This window comes from Quercus robur, chromosome 3 (assembly GCF_932294415.1).
Source record: "Quercus robur chromosome 3, dhQueRobu3.1, whole genome shotgun sequence".
Classification (NCBI taxonomy): Eukaryota; Viridiplantae; Streptophyta; class Magnoliopsida; order Fagales; family Fagaceae; genus Quercus; species Quercus robur.
Genome location: NC_065536.1, coordinates 65,939,288 through 65,962,063, shown reverse-complemented (window position 1 = coordinate 65,962,063; position 22,776 = coordinate 65,939,288). Strand labels below are relative to the sequence as shown.

The 22,776-nt window shown below is 32.1% G+C and overlaps 3 protein-coding genes across 4 annotated transcripts; 2 read left to right on the top strand and 1 right to left on the bottom strand.

Annotated features, from left to right (window-relative positions):
- Positions 1-612: 612 nt before the first annotated feature.
- LOC126718963 (putative SNAP25 homologous protein SNAP30) lies at positions 613-5,369 on the top strand. Of its 2 annotated transcripts, none has more exons than XM_050421389.1 (6): positions 613-933; positions 1,651-2,246; positions 4,007-4,100; positions 4,221-4,351; positions 4,426-4,523; positions 5,010-5,369. In XM_050421389.1, the coding sequence occupies exons 2-6, from the start codon at positions 1,743-1,745 to the stop codon at positions 5,107-5,109; spliced, it is 927 nt and encodes a 308-aa protein (XP_050277346.1). In that variant the 5' UTR covers positions 613-933; positions 1,651-1,742; the 3' UTR covers positions 5,110-5,369. The 2 variants fall into 2 exon arrangements, with proteins under 2 accessions (XP_050277346.1, XP_050277345.1); XM_050421388.1 differs by having other exon boundaries at positions 613-957.
- A 2,951-nt stretch (positions 5,370-8,320) lies between these two features.
- On the top strand, positions 8,321-9,384 carry LOC126719964 (uncharacterized). The gene is made up of 2 exons (XM_050422459.1): positions 8,321-8,336; positions 9,062-9,384. The coding sequence occupies exons 1-2, from the start codon at positions 8,321-8,323 to the stop codon at positions 9,382-9,384; spliced, it is 339 nt and encodes a 112-aa protein (XP_050278416.1).
- Positions 9,385-11,230: 1,846 nt separating this feature from the next.
- On the bottom strand, positions 11,231-12,668 carry LOC126719963 (probable inactive purple acid phosphatase 2). The gene is made up of 3 exons (XM_050422458.1): positions 12,594-12,668; positions 12,336-12,494; positions 11,231-12,148 (listed from the first exon to the last, which is right to left on the bottom strand). Exons 1-3 carry the CDS (start codon positions 12,666-12,668, stop codon positions 11,231-11,233), a joined length of 1,152 nt encoding a protein of 383 aa, XP_050278415.1.
- Between the last annotated feature and the right edge of the window lie 10,108 nt (positions 12,669-22,776).

The following is a 22,776-nucleotide window of genomic DNA, read 5'->3' as shown; positions in this document are numbered from 1 at the left end:
ACTAAGGGTGTATTTGAATATCGTTTATTCTGTTGAAAACCGAAAACTGAAAATACTGTAGTAAAATAATTTTTAAATGTGAATAGTACTGTAAGACTCATTTTTAATGAAAGTTTTGCTTAAAAAAAAGGTTTCACGGGACCCATTGGAATACCATAAAAGCCACAGAAATGCGCTTCTAAAAAAAAAAAAAAAGCAGATATAGACGCTGACCTTTTCATTAGTATCCAAATAGGTACTTAATCAATTTATAATAATAAAAATAAAATAAAACAAAAATTAACTTCCTTTTTAAACTGATTTAACAATTTTAAACAAGTAAATTTTTTTTAATAAAATAGTATACAAATAACATAATCTAAGTAAGTATACTTTCTTCTTTTCTTTTTTCTTTTTTTAATAATTTTTTTTAAGGGTAAAGAAAGAGTAAAAACACACACATCTAGGCCCAAACCTGGTATGATCAGCCCATATTCAACTGCACATCATGAATACATGTAAGCCCAATGACCTAAACGGGTCCTCGATAAACGTTCCATGCATCTGGGTCCCACATTTCCACTATTATCGTATTTTTGCATGAAACAAACTTTCAAGTTACAACAAAAAAAACAAATCCAGAATTTTGAAAAAGGCAAGGGATCCCAGATTCCCAAATCCCCAACGGTCTAAAATTGTTGAAAGCACTCAAAAGCTGGAGATAGAGCCGTACAGTTCTCTGCTTTTTCGCAGCGCCTCCCATCTGTTTGTTTTTTTTCCTCTGAGACAGAGGCAGACCAAAACACACACAAATTGAGGGAGAGAAGAGTTTTCAAAGAGGACCCTTTTATACTCCCATAATAACAAAACCCATATTAGACAACATATTCGGTTCGTGTGTGAAGCTTTTTTTCTTGACGAGACGCCAAGATCAACATTTTTTTTTCATCTCTGGTGCTAAATTTCAATACCCATCTGGTACTTTTTCTTTTCCTCTTAGTTGCGGAGAAAAGTTTGTTAATTTTTTTGACTCAAACAATACCCAGAAATTTTATAAAACTTTGGAAAGCAAAGTTACCATCTTTGTATTGTTTAGTCTTTGCATTGGCATACATACACATAAAGATCTGTCATTTTTAATTTTCCTTTCTTTTTCATTTTTGGGTCTTAGGTTTCATTTCTAAATTTTTGTATTTTCTTATCTATCAATGGCTATTCATTGATTTCTCTGTGGGTTTTAATTATAACATGTAGTTTTTGATTCACATTGCTTTGTGCCTTCTCTATATGCTAGATTTATTGTCTGTGTAAAGATCAAATTCTGTACCTGTTCATGTTTTAGCCCTCTTTTGCTTTTGTCACGAATTGAGTTCAAATTTGTGAAATTCTCTGTATTGGATTCATGGGATTTCTCTCTTTATTATATTGATGTTACCTGTAAAAGGAAATTTGATTAAACATTATGGATCTCTTTCTAGATCTCTCACCGAGTTGTTTGCCGTGAGAGATTTTTTTTCCCTTATTTTCTTTTGATTATCACTTGCACCTACCATGGATAATAATATAAATGCCTACTAATATATATGCATTTTTAACACTTTTAGGTACCACAGTTGAATAATCACACAGATTCATACCATTCTTATTAAATGACATTGTTTGTGTTTGTAGGTACAATCATTGAATCGTTGCATAGATTTCACTAAGACGTTGGACTAAAAAATATTCGTGTTGATATATAGGAATTTTAGTATATTGTCAAAATGTTTGGGTTTATGAAATCACCTGTGAACAAGGTTTTTAGGCAGAAATCAGTGGAGCCTGGATTTCCGGCTTCTTCTAGTTCTAATCCTTTTGATTCAGATACTGAATCTGATGCCACTCATACTAAACCTGCAAAACGAACCTCTTCCGAACCTATGTTAATAACCCCAAATTTTAATACCAACCCTTTTGATGATGATGATGATGGGAGAAGAGGGGCTTCTTCATCATCATCCTCATATTCTGGATCTGCAGCAGCAAAAGACAGATACAGAAATGATTTCCATGACTCAGGAGGATTACAGAACCAGAGTGTACAGGATCTGGAGAATTATGCTGTGTACAAAGCTGAAGAGACAACAAAGACAACTAACAATTGCCTGAAGCTTGCAGAGGAAATAAGGGAGGATGCTACTAAGACCCTTGATATGTTGCATCATCAGGGTGAGCAAATCACAAGAACACACCAGATGGCTGCTGATACGGATAAGGATCTGAGTCGGGTAAGTTCGTCTATGTTCTTGCTTATGAGAAATGCTTAAGTAGGTGTGCAGCCTAGGAAATGGTTTCTGATGTTGTATACCAGAACTTTTCAATATCATGCCTCTCTTTGACTTTGCGATTCTCGAATAACTTGTCCGTCTAGGTTGATTCTGCTTTCTTGAAGATGCTAGAAAGTTATATTGTGGGGCCCAGCACTCATGATATCTTTGCACAATTTAGGCCTATCCAATAGGAGTAGGGATGAACCACCTAGGAAAACATATTATTCAGAATGCATTGGTTTACACCAGAAACTCCTAGTGAATGTATGTGAATATTCCTAGATTATTGTAGAAGATGTGTCATGGATTTCATATCTTTGGAATCTCTTATGTTAGCCTGCAGGTTCCATGTAAAGAAGCCCAAGTATGAAGCTACTATGCATGTCAACATGTTTAACTGGAAAATCCTATGAGTAGGGATGAACTGCTTAGGAGAAGAAATAACCAGAATGCAGTGATTTACACTGAAAATCCCTAGTGAATATATGTGAATATTTCTACTTATCAAAAACAAAAAAAGAATATGTGTGAATATTTCTAGATTCTTGTAGAATATATGCATCATGGTTTTTTGCCATGGGATTCTGATATTTTGGAAAGTCAGCAGAATACGGATACTATGCAAAGAAACTCAAGTTTGAAGCTTGTATGCATATCAGAGTGGTGGTTTATAATCTTTCAGCTTCACTTAACAAATCGTAAAAAGCTCAACTAAAATTTATTAATAAAGATTATCTAATGGTGTTTTGCTATGGCATCTTCAATGTGGGGTCTGATGGGTTCCTACTTTATAGTTTATTAAGGGCTGATGTTAAACATGTCAGAATCTGTCCTAGAAGATCTCCATGTACCAAGTTAGAACTAGTTTAATTCAACTTGAGTTTCAGAAGGCAACTATATAGTGCAATTGGTAGGCCGTCAGACCAAATTGACCTCAATCCAACTGACCACAATGTTCAATGACTAAACTTATCATAATCTCTTCAATTTAAAGTCCAGTATTTTTTTCATTATAAAAGGGGTGGCAGTTTTGGGTCGAAGTATAAAACCCAAAGCAAATCTCATTAACCTTGTTCATCAGCTTGCTTTTAAAGCCTTGCCACTCCCATTCTATCAACTTAAGAACCAAAGACTGAAACTAGCCAACCTGGTTAGGTAGAGATCAAGGGATGCACAGAGCTCCTTTCCAGATGGAGTATCTTGAAACGCTGCCGTAATCTCACTGCCTATCCAACACGAGGATAAAGAATAGATGCTAGTAATGCTGGGGCATGACTGGTTGGACTGTTGGAGTCCCTGATGTGAATTCTGTATATTCTTCATATAAATGTGTGGCAGTTTTGGAAATGGTTGACCAGCCTAAATTCATTAGCCTAAAGCCACCTCATTGCCACCTTAAGATGCAATGTGACAATCATTGAAAGCCAAGCTTGTATTTTCCTATCTGATAATTAATGAATTCAGTATATTCTTCATATAAATGTGTGATAGTTTTGGAAATGGTTGACCAGCCTAAATTCATTAGTTCAATGCCACCTCATTGCCACCTTTAGATGCAATGTGAAAATCATTGAAAGCCAAGCTTGTATTTTCCTATCTGATAATTAATGAATTATTACTTACTGCTACCTAAAAGTGGACTGCTGTCTAATTATTTATCTTTCATTGTATTCTCTTCTTTCCTCAAGTGTTTTTTGATCATGCATTATTAATATCAGGGAGAGAAGCTTTTAAATAACCTTGGTGGCATGTTCTCTAAGACTTGGAAGCCAAAGAAGACCAGGGAGATTACAGGGCCTATAATTACAGCAGGTTTTAATCTAAGAAAATTGGCGTCCTTCAGTCAAGATTTCTTGTTATTCCTTTAATATATCAAAATACATGGAGCATGGTGATTGCAGTTATTTTATATTTATTGTGTTGGCTGAACAGATAATTTATCCAAAAGAAGTGTAAACCACTCAGAGCAGAGGGAAAAGTTGGGTTTAGCTCATGTACCCAAAGGACGGTCAGCTTCTCGAACAACTCCTCCTGAACCAACAAACGCCTTGCAGAAAGTTGAGGTTTGTGTTTGTGATTATCAATTAGGTATATAACATTTGCTTTTGGATTTCCTAATATGTGTTGCCAAAGTCAGGTGGAGAAGGCAAAGCAAGATGATGCCCTTTCGGATCTAAGTAATATCTTGGGTGATTTGAAGAGTATGGCAGCTGACATGGGAGGCGAGCTTGACAGGTCAGTTGTGTCCCTCCTACCACGAGTGAACATTTTCTATCTATATCTATAGTCATTACCATCTTGAAGCATCTGAAAGTAAAAAATGGAAAACTAGACTCTAGATCAGATTTTAATTTACTTTGCCTTTTTGCTTGACAACCTACTATCTTTTAGATATGACATATTTTTCTGGTTTAAGGGAATCAGTAGGTGCTATTGTTTTGTAGGAAAACCTTTTATGCTTCACAATGCAGCCAGTCATGCATCCATGCTGCTGCAGTATTCCAAAGGCTTTTTATTACAAGCACCTTGTAAAATACTTTTGGCACCATTGGTTCCATTGTGGTTTTTCCTTTACAAAGTCACATGACATAACCAGATTTTTTGGCAGTGGAAAATTTTCTAGAGGATTTTATCTATTGTAATTTTTCTTGCCAAATTACTTTATCATTTTTATACAACTATTCTCTCTCATGAATGTTGAATGTAATTTGGTGATTTCAGGCAAAATAAATCTCTTAATCATCTTGATGATGACGTGGATGAGCTGAACCACCGAGTGAAAGGTGCCAACCAACGTACACGCCGTTTGCTTGGGAAGTGATGGTTGATAGTGGTTCAATCACCCAGCTTGTTCTTTCAACTTTTCTACTGTCATATTTTTGTTTTTCCCCCTTCTGGTTAATGTTGTCCTTATTGATATTTCTAGTTTTCTTCCCATTTGTATTCAAGCAATTATGAGTTTTTTTATTTTTTATTTTTTATTTTTTACCACAATGTTACTTTTCTTTGTCAATTCCTTTGAATCTTGGTGCCCCCAATGCCTAGAAGAATTAATACAATTTACATATGATGTCATGGCTATGTAGGATAAAATTGTTTGTTTATTTATTTATGGGTATCCATATGCATATCAAATAATATACATTTAATTTTGAAAAATTAGATGATTTCATCTACTCGTGCCCTAGATGCTGTATTTAGGCCTTACAACATGAAAAATTCTCCATTTATAATTTGTATGGCATTTAAGTACGTAAGAAACTAGTTAATGGTGTCAGCCTTGGGAGTACTTGGTTTTCTCTCATAAAAAAGAACTTAGGTTCAAATCCCCTCTTATTTGTTGTAAGCAAAAAAGACAAACTACATAATACAATCAAACACTCATGAAGAAGGGGGAAATAGGTGATAATTGGCTGACTCTATCCTAATGTGGCAATGACCAAATTGGCTGTATATTTATTCTTCCTTTTTTAAGGGGTAAGAAGGTTTGAATGACTTACCAAGAAAAGAAAGATTGACATTTAAAAATTTAGGATTCCAACTTAGAAGAAAAATAAAATGATTCTAGGACCACAATCAATTCCAAACCTATATTCACAATTATCATGTGTGGCAAACTATGTAATTGGTTACCTATCAATCTCACATGGACACTTTTAAAAAAAAAAAAAAAAAATTCAATCAAAATTAGCTACATAAGGTAGTTTTTTTTATTTTTTATTTTTTTTATTTTTTTTAGAGAAAAAGTCAGCTACATAAGATAGTTAGTTGTGAAAAAACTCATGAAGAAGGGGGAAATAGGTGACAATTGGCTCTATCCTAGTGTGGCAATGACCATATTGATTGAATATTTATCCTTCTTCCTTTTTTTAGGGGTAAGAAGGTCTGAATGGCTTACCAAGAAAAGAAAGATTGACACATTAGAAATTTAGGATTCCAACTTAGAAGAAAAATAAAATGATTCCAAGATCACAACCAATTCCACACCTATATTCACAATAATCATGTGCGGCAAATTATGTAATGGTTACCTATCAATCTTACATTGACAATTTTTTTTTTTCCAATCACAATTAGCTTCATAAGATATATTATATATATATATATATATATTTTTTTTTGGAGAAAAAAGTCAGCTGGATAAGATAGTTAGTCGTGAAATTGGTTGTGATATATTTTTTATTTTTAGAATATATGCATATAAATTTCTTATCCCATAAATAAATGAATAAAAAGTAGGGAGATTACAAATATTATCTTACCACGATTTTGGGTTGATGTGAACCAAAAGTGCATGACGAAATCTATCATCAAACGGCTCTTTTAGTTCAATCAGTACACGTGCACGGCGAGCAATGTACCATTAGCATTAGCTCCCAAGAGCAAAAAAATTTTTAGCCTGCTCTCCTAAGACGCGTCTTATACCTTCCTCAAAAAAAAAAAGACGCGTCTTATACTAATACAGTAATTACTAATGTCAGATTTTCTTTCCAAAGATACCTCTTAATACGTTTATAGGAGACACATAAAATAGGCCTTTATACAAGTTAATGTATTATTGGAAAATTATTAGGTATTTTATTTAAGATTACAAGAGTCGTAGATTTTCAACATAAATTAATTAGTGGTACTCGTTATTATTATTTTAAGACGGAAAGTTATACTACATTGTTTGACTCTTGGAATACTGAATAATTACTCTTGGTCATAACCCTAATTGAAATTTCTGGAGTTATTAGGTAGCTATATTGTAGGAGACCTATAAAGTAAGCCTTGATTCCATGTATGGTATGACTGTAATTGAGAATTTTTAGGTGACTAGAGAGAGATCTTCAAATCTTATCATTTGTTTGTATAGACTATAGAGTATAGAGATAGAGAGGGTGGTGATGATGGAGGGTACAAGTTTGAGAAAATTGGTAGTGAGCATAGTAATAGTGATGATGATGGTGGAATTAACAAAAGCTGAATTGCATTACGTTGGAGGTAATAAGGCTGGTTGGACACCAAACACCAACTTCTCGGAGTGGACAAGTCATGAGAAATTTCTAGTTGGGGACTGGCTTTGTATGCTCTCTCTCTCTCTCTCTCTCTCTCTCTTAATGTCTTTTTTTTATGAGCTGTTTGGGTGATGAGAAAGTGTTAGGAAAAAGTGGATATCATATTTTAATCGTTGGTTTTGCTTGTTCATTATTTCTTCTCTTTTTTTCTTTTGAGTTAATTATACCATTTTTTTTTCTCCCTTGATGAAATCCATGTTCTTTTGACTGAAGGATTAATATTTCCACTAACTTTGATTTTTAATTTCAAGATATGATTTCGTTATTTTTACCAGTTATAATGCCTGTACCTTATTTCTTGAAAATGTATTGAGGGGAAAGCATTCGATTTGATAGAGTTCCTCCAAGACTCTTTTGTTGCTTTCAAGTTGTTATGATTCATAGGTATAACTTAACTAGTAATTTTTTCTCTAATAATGAAATGGATGGTGAGGTCATAGCCTTATCGGTTCAAGATCTATTGGGTGTGTGTGTAATTTACAATAATAATAACAATTGCATCCAAGTCTTAATCTGAAAATTTTGAGGTCAACTATAGATTCTTCACAATCAAATAAAGTTTACTTCTTAAATTAACATTATTTTGTTGTCTCTTCTCTACTTTTTTACCGGTGTATTAATCATTATTTTTTGAATATGACCAAACTATCTTAAGAGGTTCTCGCTTATCTTTTTATCAATGAGGATCTGTCTTATCTTTAAGCGAATTTCCTTATTTACGTTACTTTCATTATAATGATTTTATAATTGTTTTTATGTGTATTATAGCTCTACAAACTGCATCTAATGGCGTAACATAGTAAGAAGGAGAAGAATATATATATTTTTAAACAGAACGAGAACATGATAACAAAGGAATAGAAGAATATGATGATGATGATGATTTTGTATGCATGTCTGATTTTAAACAGGAGAGAGGGGGGAGGGGGGGGGGGGGGGGTGGGGGGTGCAATTCAAACAGGCAACGCACAAATGCATTATGGGGAAGGTATATTTGATGGATTTCTCCAACTCCTATTCTTGCTTTTCCACAAGCTTTTCACTTTTTCACTTATTTCTTTCTTTCAACAAGCTTTTCGCTACTCACTTATAATGGGTCATAGCTATAGATTAATTATCACTTCCTTCTTTCACAATAATGAAATGGATGATGGGTCATAGTTTTAAAATTCGTTTTGTACATTTGTAACTTAACAAAAAAAATAAGAGGAAAAAAAACTTTTTATGATTAGTACATTGTTGAATCTCAAAATCCCACATTTTGTGCTTTAGATAAGATTGGAGGTTATTTGTGGTCCTTAAATATTGGGAAGCGATTCAGTTATAATGAGACTGATAAAATGCTTAAATTTCTCTGCCAAATACAGACATGTGTATTGGTTTTTAATATCTGTTTTTCTTTTTTTAATAAAAATTCAACTGTTGAAGTATATTATCTTTGAATAAGGGACTTGAATTCAAATTCCTGTAAAATATATAATATAAAATAAAATAAACAATTGGTGTTTTGACTGGATGGTAAGAAAACAATCATATAACGGAAGTCACAGGTTCATTCATATTGTATGTAAAAAAAAAAAAAAAAAAAAGAACAACAAACACGCGAGTTAAATCTGAGTCTCTGAATTTATAATCTGCATGGCCCTGATATTGTCCTCATCTTTATTTTGCTTTTCTCTGTTCTTTTCTAAATTATCGTGTTGCCTTCTTCAGTTTTTGGATTCAACAAGGCACTGTATACTGTATTTGAGGTGAATGAGACCAGCTATGAGAAGTGCATTGTGGAGGACTTCATAAAGAACATAACAAAGGGTGGACGTGATGTATTTGAGCTAACTGAGGCAAAGAAATATTACTTCATTTGCAAAGACTACTGCTTTGGGGGAATGAAAGTTGCCATCAATGTCCAAGATATCCCAGCTCCAGCACCTGCCCCAGATAAAAATGCTTCTCCATCAAATCACAGCATTCAAGTTACCCCAGTTATGGTGCTTGCCATTGCTATGATTTGGGCTTTCCTCTTCAAGTATTATTAGCTAGTGAAAATAGACCAGACGAATTGGTTTGTATGATTACAAAATCAAAAGGATTTTCAGTAGGTATTTTTGTTATTATTAAACCATGGAGTTGTGGATTGTATTAATTTCAGTCTAGGTGTTATCATTATAAGCTTTTGATCAAATGAAAGGTTCTTGATTGCCTATGATGTCCAGTTATATTACTCTTTTTATAAGAGTGAAAAGAATAGTCAACCAAACCAATTTAGAAGAAAGTTTCTACAATCCATTATGTGACTACTCAAAAGACTATTCACTTTTAATTTATAGTCATGTGACTTGTTTGATGATTTAATGAATCATGTGATATAATACACGTGAATGGTATTATAAATCATTACTTAATGGGTTAAAGAAAGATTCCTCCAACTGAGTTTGTAGGAAAACTGTCTTATAATTACTAATTACTACTTAAAGCCCTTTCTGCATTACTTGTTGCTGCCTCAGTGGCAACTTAATCATTTCTGAATGCTTGTATGGCAACTTTGTGGATCATGATACCCCTGCAACTGAAACATAAGTATAATGTGGTGTTTCATGTCAGTTATAAAATCGTTCTATTAATTAGAGAGAAGCATATGCAATTGATGTTTGATGGGGATCTAAATTACAACAAATATTGTTCTCATTTTGGTCAAGCAGAGTTAAGGTTATTGCACTGGGAAAAGACAAAAGGCATTCTATAATAGATCAATAAGCTATATACACACAAAAAATTTCACAACTATTAAAATTGCATGTTGTGGTTGACGCTAAAAAAGTGGTGTTAGTAGTGAACCCATGTGATATTGATGTTGCTCCAATCAATTACGTAAGTAGCCGTGCAAAAGATGGTAACAATTTTGTCTCCCTAACATTACTCATTAATCATTATAGATTTGTGGCTAGTAGTCTTTTCCAGCAAATGTGAGGACCTGCAGATGATAAACATAACAGAATGTTCCAACGCTCAATCCCAAGCCCCCTCATACACACTAACCCGACAAAACTTATTATATTGATTCCCAACAAAATGCTTTATTTGCAAAAATAAGCTTGATATATTTTCAAACCCTGATGTAGTATAGTTTCAGACTTATTTTTTTAGCATCTTAACTGGGGTTAGGGGATTCAAACCCTAGACATCTAGATTGTAAACACTAGGAAATATCAATACACCAAATGGTCATTGGCAATTGGTGGCTAAAAGGGTATTCTGATGTTTCCCACAGAGTAAACATACAAGAAACGAATCCATAATTCTCCTAGCCATGAAAGTTACAATAATAGGAAAAAATAATTGGAAGGCACTTCAAGAAAAATAATTGGATTTTTGGTGAGAGGATCAGAGGAGGATTAGGTTCATAGAGTAATCATAAAATATCTTTGCAAAAGAAAACGAAAAGGTGAAAAATAAAAAAGGTTTTAACATGCAGATTCTTGGATCAACCTTTTAACGCACAGTAGGTGATTGGTTCAATAATATCTTGAATTCAGGGGAGTTACCACAGTTCCTCAACTAGAGATGCTCATTAATATCTCCAATATTAAAGTAGGTCTTTTCTCCACACAAGAGTACTCACAGAGGTAGGCAACAGAAATATGACAGTACCTCCAATGGCACAAAATGCTAAGATAAGATCATATCCATGCATCAATAAAATAGTCAATGGAAATTCCACATTTATTTGATAAAGCATATGAGTTTCAACTATATGAAGCCCTTTATATAAAGTGTTGAATAGCATAAATTACATAAGGAAAATTGCATAATTGAAGTTACTTCAGAAATACAGATGAACCAAATTTTGGAAACTAAACAATGTGCTTCAATGCAATTTCAAGTTCAAAGATCTTCTGTCTTCACGGGAATCCATCTATTTTTTGAAGTAGCGTCTTTCTGGGAACGTGAAAGGAAACCAAGAACATAGCCTACAAAAGCCACAAGCACTAACATGATCACTCCCTCAACCAACAATGAAGATTTGGACCGAGCCGCCTTGCTCCCGGCACCGGCACTAGCCCCACTGCCACTGAGAACTTGTCCAGATGCTAGAATCTCCACCATATCATGCACTTCTCCATCATGGTTTCCTACATAAGAAAGCTGAAGCTTCTCCTTTGTAGCAACCAATCTAGTGTACCCAAACACACCCCCGCGGTACAAAGAGCGCTTTGGTTGTGGGAAGATTGGATCATTTGGGTGGTCAGGTCTAGGCTCCCAGGTGGATTGCGCGTCCTGTCCTCCCATCCCAATAACAATATGGACTGGAAATGCCTCCCAATCCTCCCCATCCAGACCCATGCTTCCACAAGTAAAGTTATTCATTGGACAAAACCTCTCATATCTATGGACATGACCCCACAAAGCAAGGGTGACCTTGTTTTTCACAAACAAAGGTTCCAAGTGCTCAAGCATCTTCTCCCTCAATGGGGCTTCTCTAGTTTCATTGCTTGTTGTATACATCGGCCGGTGCCCTTGGACTACCACAAAAGGGGTTTTATTTCTATTAACTGACTCCAAATCATGCTTTAAGAAACTATATTGGCTGCTCCCTGGAAGGAAATTGGTCTCAGTTGACAAGTATACAAAATGTACTGCCCCCATATCAAATGAGTAGTAAAGGTTCCTAGTGTCCAGGGCTCGGGTTCCAGTTGGCTCTAAAGAGTTTCCAGGCATTCTGAACCTAAAGCTGAAGGGTACACCGCATTCACCACCCCCATCATTTCCATAAATTCCCGCAGACCACTCAGGTCTCCAAGGCTGTGAAGGCCAGTTATACTCATGATTACCAATGCATACATGTTATGCTACTTTGGATGCAACAGGTTCAATCTGAGTAAAAAAATGATCCCACAACCATGAATATCCTCTTGCATAGCTGATGTCCCCAATATGTGAGATAAACGCTGGCTTGTCACCCAAAGCCTCAATATCACGGAGTATCCACTTGATGGTCGCTATGCTTTCTTCTTCTGTACGGAGAAAGGTAAGAGTATGGTGTTGCAGTTCCCATGTCACCGAACAGAAAAGCTATTGTTTCATCAGAGTCCTCATTCCTTGACACAAAGCTGCGAGTTGAAGTCCAACCTCCAGCATCACTTCCAACCTATCATAGAGAAGAACAACAACCAAGCCTTAGTCAAACATTTTGGGGTCAACTAATTTATAATAAAGTGACTCTAGTTTAAATAATCTTTAAAATTACTCTAGATGTCTTATTTCTTTGGGCTCGGGGCCAACTATGTACAAAATATATGACATTAAGCACAAGCACAGCCATTGTTATATTCAAACCATGCAATGTCGGGCAAAAATAGTTTCTCATATGAGTTCCCTTTATCAAGTTTAATCATACAACTAATTAGACATTATATACATATAAACAAATAATCAAGCCAGTAGTTTATAAAAACACTTTTTTGTAACTATGGATCACCATGAAATCTATAGACACTTAAACTAAGACATTCATTGGATGCTTTTCTTAGACATGATCATGCAAATGAGATTCAAATGATTACAAGGACACATGGAAGAAAATGCTATAATAAAATCCAAACTATTGTGAAATATTATGAATTGAACGATAGTACAACTACAACAAAATTTACCACACAAGCCTTACAAACTAATGCGCCTAACTTTTCAACACAAAACCAAAAGAATGATTCTACATCTACTACAAAATTTACCGCATAATATTAGAAACAATTACTCCTTTTTATATATGAAACAAAAAAGTAATTCATAAATGAGCAAAACTTTGGTACAAATTAGGTTTTCCAATTGAATTCAACCACATAGCTTTATTAACCCCTACAACAAAAGTAGTGCTATCTTTTCTAAAGACGATTAAATTCAACCATATTCATTTGTCAATGAAACCAAATTGTTAGGTTAATGAGTACCAAAGTGCATTATTGGTTAGAGTTGATTTTTTTTTTTAATTTTTTTTTTACTGCAATCGATCAATGTTTCTAGGAAGTCACACAACATTCTACTCAAATGGCCATTTATTTATTAGCTTTTGCTACTTCAACCTATTAACAAAAGCCATTTATTCATTATGTTCTTGATAACTTGATGTGACATGGATCACATTTATTGTCATATCAGTTTGTAAGTCAATTTTGTTTCGTTTATAACAAAATTGATAGTAGCTTTTGGTCAAGTTATTGAGTCACAATCATTTTGATCAATCTAAATTCTAAAGTATCAAAATTTGCAATTAACAATGTTCCAAAACTAATGACAAATTACAAATATCATTTACTAAACTAAAAACCCAATTAAACAAAAAATTAACTGATAATAATACCTGACTCCTTTCTTCAAATTCTTCATAACCCCATCATGAATCCAACCCGGGTCTCTCCACCCGACACTCAAATTCGTCGGCTCGTCGCACACTTGCCACCGTCACACAGTCGAGCTTACCCTCTCTCACCCCAAACCTCACTCCCCTCTCCTTAGGATCCCTCGTCAAGAGCATCACTCTCATCTCATCCACATTCTCCGTGAACCCTAGATGGATCTGCTCTGACACTGACTTGACCCGAACTCGACTTCCACCGACTTCGCCAACAAATGGGCCGTGCTCGGCAACGGATTGTGCTCTTGGTTGAGTTTTTTCGGGTCGATTTTAGACTCGCCCCATTGGAAGACTTGGAAGGAGAAGTTGGATTGGAGGTTGATGAGAGGGAGTGAAATGGAGCCCGATCGGGATTGCCACTTGGTGGAGGAGTTAAGGAACACATAGCCGATGAAGTTCTCGTGAGCGGAGTCCGGGGGAGAGTAGATGCCAAGCCAGTCGAGCTTGGATGGTGAGGCGATTCTGGACCATTAGGTTCGGACCGGGTTGCCCGATTTGGCTAAAACGGTTGGGGTTACAGAGAGAGAGACTTTGGATTGGGTTGACGGGTTAAAGCGGCAAATTTCAAATCACAACTAGACAATTTAAATTTCGGTCAAACTATAGACGGGTAAATTGTAATTTGCCTAAAAATAAATAAATAAACAAAAGAAACCGGTGAGTCATTATAAAGTAAGAGTAGATGCCGAGCCAGTCGAGCTTGGATGGTGAGGCGATTCTGGACCATTGGGTTTGGACCGAGTAGCCCGATTTGGCTAAAACGGTTAGGGTTACAGAGAGAGAGAGAGACTTTGGATTGGGTTGACGAGTTAAAGCGGAAAATTTCAAATCACAATTAGACAATTTAAATTTCAGTCAAACTATAGACGCGTAAATTGTAATTTGCCTAAAAATAAATAAATAAATAAAAGAAACTGGTGAGTCATGATAAAGTAAGCAAAAAAAAAAAAAAAAGTTAGAACATGGCCTTGAGGGAAATATAAAGTGGACCGAAAAGTTTTTATTTATTTTTATTTTTTTTAACATTTTAATTTTTGGATAAGTTTGTTTTAAAGACATGGATTAGTAGGAAAGTGTCTTATTTTTTAGACATTTTACGTGAAATTTGAGATATATTTTTGGATTCAGATCTTCTAGATTTCCTAGGGTACTCTACCAATAGATTTCCTTAAATCCTAACAACTCTTTTATGATTTAAGAGTCTAGATTCTGCCATGTCAGCATTCCACTATCAATACTCTTAAAATAATGTTATAAACAAAACAATTTAGATTATTGTTAGTAGAATGCTGATATGACAAAATCTAGACCATTAAATCATTAAAGAATGGTTAAGATTTAAGGAAATCTATTTGGTAGAGTACCCTAAGAAATTTAGAGAATCTAAATTACCAGATGGTCTTATAAAATTTAAAAGGTGAAAAATCACTTTACTCTCGTTTATTTAATTACTTAAACAAATCACATGATCATCTAGTTAAAGTTAAAAGAATATTTGTATAAAATTTAAAATATTAGATTTGGAGTCATATTTAATATAATTACATAGGAATTAGGAAACAAATGATCTATTTCTTAATTAAAATAATCTATTAATTTCAGACTATTGGTTAACGATTGCAAACCATAATCTGTGAAAAAAAAATGCCTTATCCACAAAAATTGCCTTATCCACAAAAATAATTAAGAGGTTGTGTAACACTTTGGAAGTCGTGATCTAATCAAATTATAGAAACTAATATGTAACCTGTGTGTGAATTGTAGTGGTGTTATTGATATTAGCTTGGGTTATAAAACATAGAACAAGACTTATGTATAGTACTTAGGTATTGTTCCTTAAGTTTCCCTTTTAAAATTCTACTATGTGGATGTTTTCTTATGAGATGGAAGTGTATTTTTTAATTAAGTAACTACATGACTGAATTTTAAGAGAGAAATCTAAGAAGCAGCACTTAAGGTACTGTACCTAAGTTTTATCCTAAAATAGTTTGACCAAAACATTTGGAGGTATTAAAATAGTTTTTTCTTGCAATTTTCATTATATTAGTTATGCCAAGTTTCTCATTACACTGCTATTATGTATATAATTTTAAAAATTACTATTAGATATTACATATATAATATCAATTCACAATCATTTTTTGCGAAATTCTACTAAATACAATACAAAATAAAATAATAAATTGGCCCAATAGTATCTCCTAAATTGAATGGGGATAGGTGCATGAGATTGTTTAGCTCAATTACAATTTGTTACGTTCAAGATTCTGGCATACAGCTGAATAGAAACAGTATAAAAGATATGCTTATTAGTTTAGAGAAAAAATAATAGAAAAAATTTAAAGAATTTTATTTGTATGGAAAGCTAATAAAAGCAAAATTCAATTTTGAATCTAATTAGTAATGGACTATATATAGTTATAGTGTGTGTGTATATATTAGGTTTTTTATGGTTTATTTATATTGAATTCTTCGTTTTCTACATTGAATTAACCTACGTGGTACCAAATTTTTTTAAAAAAACTTACATTAGATGAGATACGTAGCGCAAAATTAAGCTCTAATTGAATTCTAATTTTTACATTGAATTAACTAACTTAACACAAAAATTTATAAACTTCGATTAGATGGGACATGTGACGCAAAATTAGAGTCTAATTGAATTCCAAATTGAAATCTTGTTAGATTTTCTCTTAGCTTAATTCAAATTAGAATTCCAAATTAGAGTTCCAATTTTGCACCATGTGTCTTAAATTATATATTTTGAAAGAGTTTTATTTCTTAATTTTAAAATCAAATGTAGAACCACATCATAAATATTCATTCAAGTGAGTTATTAAGTATAAAAACCAAAAAGTCTAGAATAAATAAATATTAAAAAAAAAGTGCTTCACAATAAATTAAAAAAAAAAAAAACCGTGGACTTTCATATTTTTTAAGTTTTTAAATTTTTGTGTCCAGTGAGTTAATTTAATATAAAAATTGGATTTCAATTAGAGTTTAATTGCACGACATATCTCATCTATGGGAGGGAGATTTGTCTCAGACCCCAACAAAGGAATTGTTCGCTTTGGGAATGGGCCGAGGAGATCGATGCCACCCTCACGAATTTGATCTATCCCACATCGGGGAGAGACGCCTCCTATACATGCCTTATAGGCTTGAGCCTAAGACACATGTGTACCACTATTACACATGTGGAGCAAGTCTCAAAAACTGCCATATGCTTATACATAGTGTTGGAAATAAAGGAGAGATAATATCTGAATTTTCCTTGGAAATTACACAATTTGATTTTACCAAAAGAGGTGGCAGAGATGAGGTGTGGACCAAGTCACTGTCTTGAGACAAATCGTGCCGTCTACGGTATATCCGATATAGTTAGACAAATAGTTTCTGCACGTTGCTCCCAGGATACAGCAGCCCAGCCACCTTTACTGATTATCTCTGCGAGCCTACACTGCTCGTAGGATATAAGCTCTCTATAGTACTTTCTTTTCCCAGAAAATTTTGTAAAAGATAGAATATTTTTGTGAGTAGTAAAAAGCTATAGATGATAAGTGTTTAGGACAATAAAAAATTGTTTTTGAAAGATTTTCAGCTTTGTAATTCAAAAATAATGTGTGTCTACCACCTTTATTTCTTTCCATATATATATATATATATATATATATATATATATATATATAGCCGGACCTTTAACTTGTCCTTAGCCAAAAAATCAAAAAGATTTGATATCAATTAAATGGTCATAAAGGTTTTTTTTTTTTTCCTCAAAAAAAAAAAAAAAAAAAAAATATATATATATATATATATATATATATATATATATATATATATATATATATATATATATATATATATATATAAACCGGTCAAACTATTTGCCAAAGTGTATGTTGAGGTGAGGTAAGTTAGTAGACAAATCAAGTTTGTCTTGTAGTGTAATAACTTATAATGCCATTAAAACAAAATTTACAGCCCCTAATGTGGCTGTGTTTAAGCTGTCAAATAATGCTTTTCTTTGAAACTTTGACTATACACCATAATTACAACCAAGAATGGAAAGTAATATATAATGCTATAACCCATCAATAGTAAATTATATAAATATATAGTTGTACAATATCTGATACTTTCTATCTATAACGTTGCTATTAAATATATTAAAAGAAACGTTTTAAAGAAAAAGTTTATAAAGGGAAGTATACTAAAAGTTGGCAATATATGGTATTAAAATTCACATTAATCTTTAGAGATTTCCTAATTAAAACCATTGACAATAGCTATTCAAATTTTGAATTATATTTGAATTTTCAAAATTTAGCAATCAACGTATCTAACATTAAGGGATAATTGATTTCCTCAATTCACATAAATGAGTATTAAAATAAATATGATATTTTTTATAAAAATATCCAACACGTAGTGCACTCGGGTGGCATCGGCCTTAAAGGTCTAGTCCCGGGGAAGGTGGGGGTTTCCCCTTAGAGGTGTAGTAGTGGTACACATGTGTCTTAGGCTCAAGCTTATAAGGCATGTGTGGGAGGCGTCTTTCCCCGATGTGGGATTGAGCAAATTCGTGAGGGTGGCATCGGTCTCCTTGGCCCATTCTCAAAGCGAACAATTCCTTTGTTGGGGTTTGAGACAAATCTCCCTCCCACACCATCTAATCTTTAAAAAAAATAAATTAAATTTTTGTGCCGAAAAGTTAATATAGTGTAGAAAATGAGGAGTTCAATATAAATAAACCAAGGTAATATATGTATTAAAATCAAATCTTAGAGAAAAATTGATTAGAATCAAAATTAGATTTTGCCTTTGTTAGCTTTTTATACAAATTAAATTATTTAATTTTTTTTTGGAACTTATGGGTATATTTTATATTGTTTCTATTTAGATATCTTATATGTGAAGATCTTGAACATAAAAAACTGTAATTGAGCTAAACGATCACATGCACCTATCCCCATTCAATTTAGGAGATATAGATATTATTGAACCAATTTATTCTTTTATTTTATATTTTATTTAGTAGAATTTTGCAGTCAATGATAGTGAATTGATATTATATATATAGTGCCCAATAGTGATTTTCAAAATTATATATATAACAACAGTGTAATTAAAAATTTGGAGTAACCAATATCATTAAAATTGCAAGGAAGAATCATTTTAGTACCTCCAAATATCTTGGTCGAACTAATGTCCTATATATTTAATAACCCAAACTAACATCAGTTGTACCACTACAATTTATCATTCATGTGTATAAGTACAAGTTACATACTAGTTAGAATAATAATAAATGAATATTTCTTTTTCTTTTTATTCTTTCTTTCCTTTTGTAATGGAAACAAATTTCATAATTGTCTGGTTTAGTAGAGCTATAAACTTACATTCTTTTCTGAGTATCCAAAAAACAGAACTCAAATTCAATTTTGAAGATATTTTCCATTCTTTTTGCTTAGGAAACTATATATATACCAATAAAATTCTTGTGTATTCCAGTTGCATTCTCATCCCTTGTCAATGAAACATTTCTGAAGCCTTTTTAGTAAGTCGAATTTAGATCAACTATTAACAAAAATTGAATTGTTTTCACTTTTATTTTGCTTCATGCTAAATCACAAGAGCTACTTAGTACTCAATCTTTTATATCTAATCAGATTGAAATGCCAATTCTATAACCAGCATATAATCTTTTTTAGACTGTAGCAAAATTATTCAACATTTGATGCATTAGGCATATGCTCGTTGCCTACTCCCTGCATCTCTAATGTGAGCAAGAAAGCAAGGAGGGGACCTCGAAAATGCTCAAAATCTTTTTTTAATTTTTTTATTTATCATTATGTAAAACTCATGTTTCTTGTTATTTGGTGAGAGTGCAAATAATTTACTTTCATAATTACCCTTAAGGTATTATTATTTGTTACATAATGGACGGCCTTTCTCTAAATAGGTATACATCCATATGTAATATTTTAATTACAACTTATTGGGGGGATTTGGCTTAGGGGTAACAACTAAGATAAGTTTTTTGTATGAGAGAAAATGATATCATTCATTTTTTAACTCATTGATATGTCAAATTCCTTCAACTTTGAAAATGTGTACACTATTAGGAGTCTTTTTATTTTTTTATTTTTTTTTGAGGAAACACCATTAGAAGATTTTAATCATATTAGTGTTTTAACAAGTCTTTGATCATTGTTTGGAACTTTGAAAGACTTCGAAAATTTAAGTCTCAAAATTTTTTTTTTTCTTTGTCCGCTATAGTTTTCGAATTTTGGACTATATAAGAATTGTTTGATGCAAATTGCAAAGTTATAGACAAAATATGTGGAAACTCATTAACATGTAATAATCATGTTATCTAAATAATTTTTATGTCATTCATATGTTAGATTCCTTTCAACCATGAAAACGTGCGACACTATTACAAGTCCTTTTTTGTTGTTGAGGGAAACACCATTAGAAGAAATTAGAAAACTTTAATCATATTAGAGTTTCAAGTTTCGACAAGTCTTTGATCATTGAATTATTAATTAAAGCATTATAATTTACGCACATGCCAAATGCACAAATAAAAATAGCCAGTAAGCAATTGGTTTAAAGGGAAGTTTACATTACCAGAGTCAAAGCACTTATGAAAAACACCCTTAGGAATATTGTATCTAAGATCATTGTAATAGCAGAAAAATTTCTTAATAATCTCAGCAAAAAAAAAAAAAAAAATCTTTATAAAAGTTGAACATAAAATGATAACTTCTAGAGGGTCCAATTTAGTAATGGTATAGTCATGCATTTTTGGATTGCTCTTTCGTAACATGGACTAGCTTTTTCTAAATAGGCATACATACATTTTTAATAGTTTAATAATTTACTAAGGGGAGAGAACTTATGGGGAAGACAGAGTTTTCCAAAATAACAAGTAAGAAAAGTTTAATTAGTAGCTTTATCTCTTAATTTTTTTTTTTTTTTTTTTTTTTTTTTTTTTGGGAGAAAATAATTGCAGCTTTTTTTAAGTCATTGATATGCCAGATACCTTTAATCATGAAAATGAATGACACCACTAGAAGTCTTTAATCTTGTTAACATCTCACCAAGTCTTTTTTCACTGTTCAAAACTTCCAAAGTCTTTTGGTTATTGTTTGAAAATTTCAAAAACTTGAAAAGTTATAGTCTTAAAATTTTGGACTATATAATAATTGTTTGATGTAGATTGCATAATTGATAACTAAGTGTATGGAAATTACCAAATGTGTAGCAATCATGATATTCGAGTTAGTTGTACATCATGATATTCGAGTCAGTTTTACATCATCCATTACTTTTTCTCAAATAAAATAAAAATAAAAATGGATTGTAATTACATATCTAGTTTTCTACCCATTCACATCCCATGTAATGATCAAGAAATTTTATTTTTATATAAACAAGTTTAAACTCCAAATTACATCCTCCAACTTTAACTTATTTTCAAATTAGTCATTTAAGTTTTTTTTTTTCCAATCCCTAACTTAAATATGTTTTCAGTTTAGTCATTTTGTCAATATTTTCCGATCTTGCTATTAGTTTAATATGGTCCAATGTGGATTAGATGGAAGGAATATAATGAAAACAAATGAAAGTTAAAGGATTGAAATGATAAAGAGTAAAATTTAAAGAATCAAATTAAAAATTAAGTCAAAGTTAGAAGTGTAATTTTTAATTTAGCCTTCATTTAATAAGTATTAATAAATAAAAAGTCAATTAGAAACCTTCTATAGTAGAATATATATATTAATTAAAATTTGTTCAAGGAAATTTAATGAAACCTAAATTAAAATTGATTTAGTGTTAGGTTGCTTTATATATATATATATATATATATATATATATATATATATTTATATCCAATTAGATTTCAAACCGGAATTCAATTAGAGTATAATTTTGCGTCATATGTCCCATCTAATCTAAGTTATTAGAGTATAATTTTGCGTCATATGTCCCATCTAATCTAAGTTTTTAAACTTTTGTGCCATGTTAATTAATTCAATCTAAAAATTGAAATTCAATTAGTGTTTAATTTTGCCCCACATGTCTCATTTAATGTAATTTTTTTAAATTTTTGTGCCAAATGAATTAAATCAATGCAGAAAAATGAGGAGTTCAATATAAATAAACCATAAAAAACCTAATCACATATATATACCATGACTATATATAGTCCATTGCTAACTAGGTAATATATATATATTTATATCCAATTAGATTTCAAACCGGAATTCAATTAGAGTATAATTTTGCGTCATATGTCCCATCTAATCTAAGTTTTTAAACTTTTGTGCCATGTTAATTAATTCAATCTAAAAATTGAAATTCAATTAGTGTTTAATTTTGCCCCACATGTCTCATTTAATGTAATTTTTTTTAATTTTTGTGCCAAATGAATTAAATCAATGCAGAAAAATGAGGAGTTCAATATAAATAAACCATAAAAAACCTAATCACATATATATACCATGACTATATATAGTCCATTACTAACTAGGTAATATATATATATATTTATATATAACCAATACTTAGAGAAAATTTGTTTAGATTCAAAATTGAATTTTGCTTTTGATAGTTTTCCAGACAAATTAAATTATTTATATTTTTATTGTTATTTTTTCTTTGAACTAATGAGCATATTTTTTATACTGTTTCTATTTAGATATTTTGTATGCCTGGATCTTGAACGTAACAAATTATAATTGAGCTGAACGATCCCATACACATATTACCATTCAATTTAGGAGATACTATTGGATCCAATTTATTCTTTTATTTTTGTGTTGTATTTAGTAGAATTTTACGAATAGTACTTGTGAATTGATATTGTATATGTAGTATAGCATTCAATAGTGATTTTTAAAATTATATATATATATATATATATATATATATATATATATATATATATATATATAATAGTAGTGTAATGAGAAACTTGACGTAGCCAATATCATGAAAATTGCAAGAA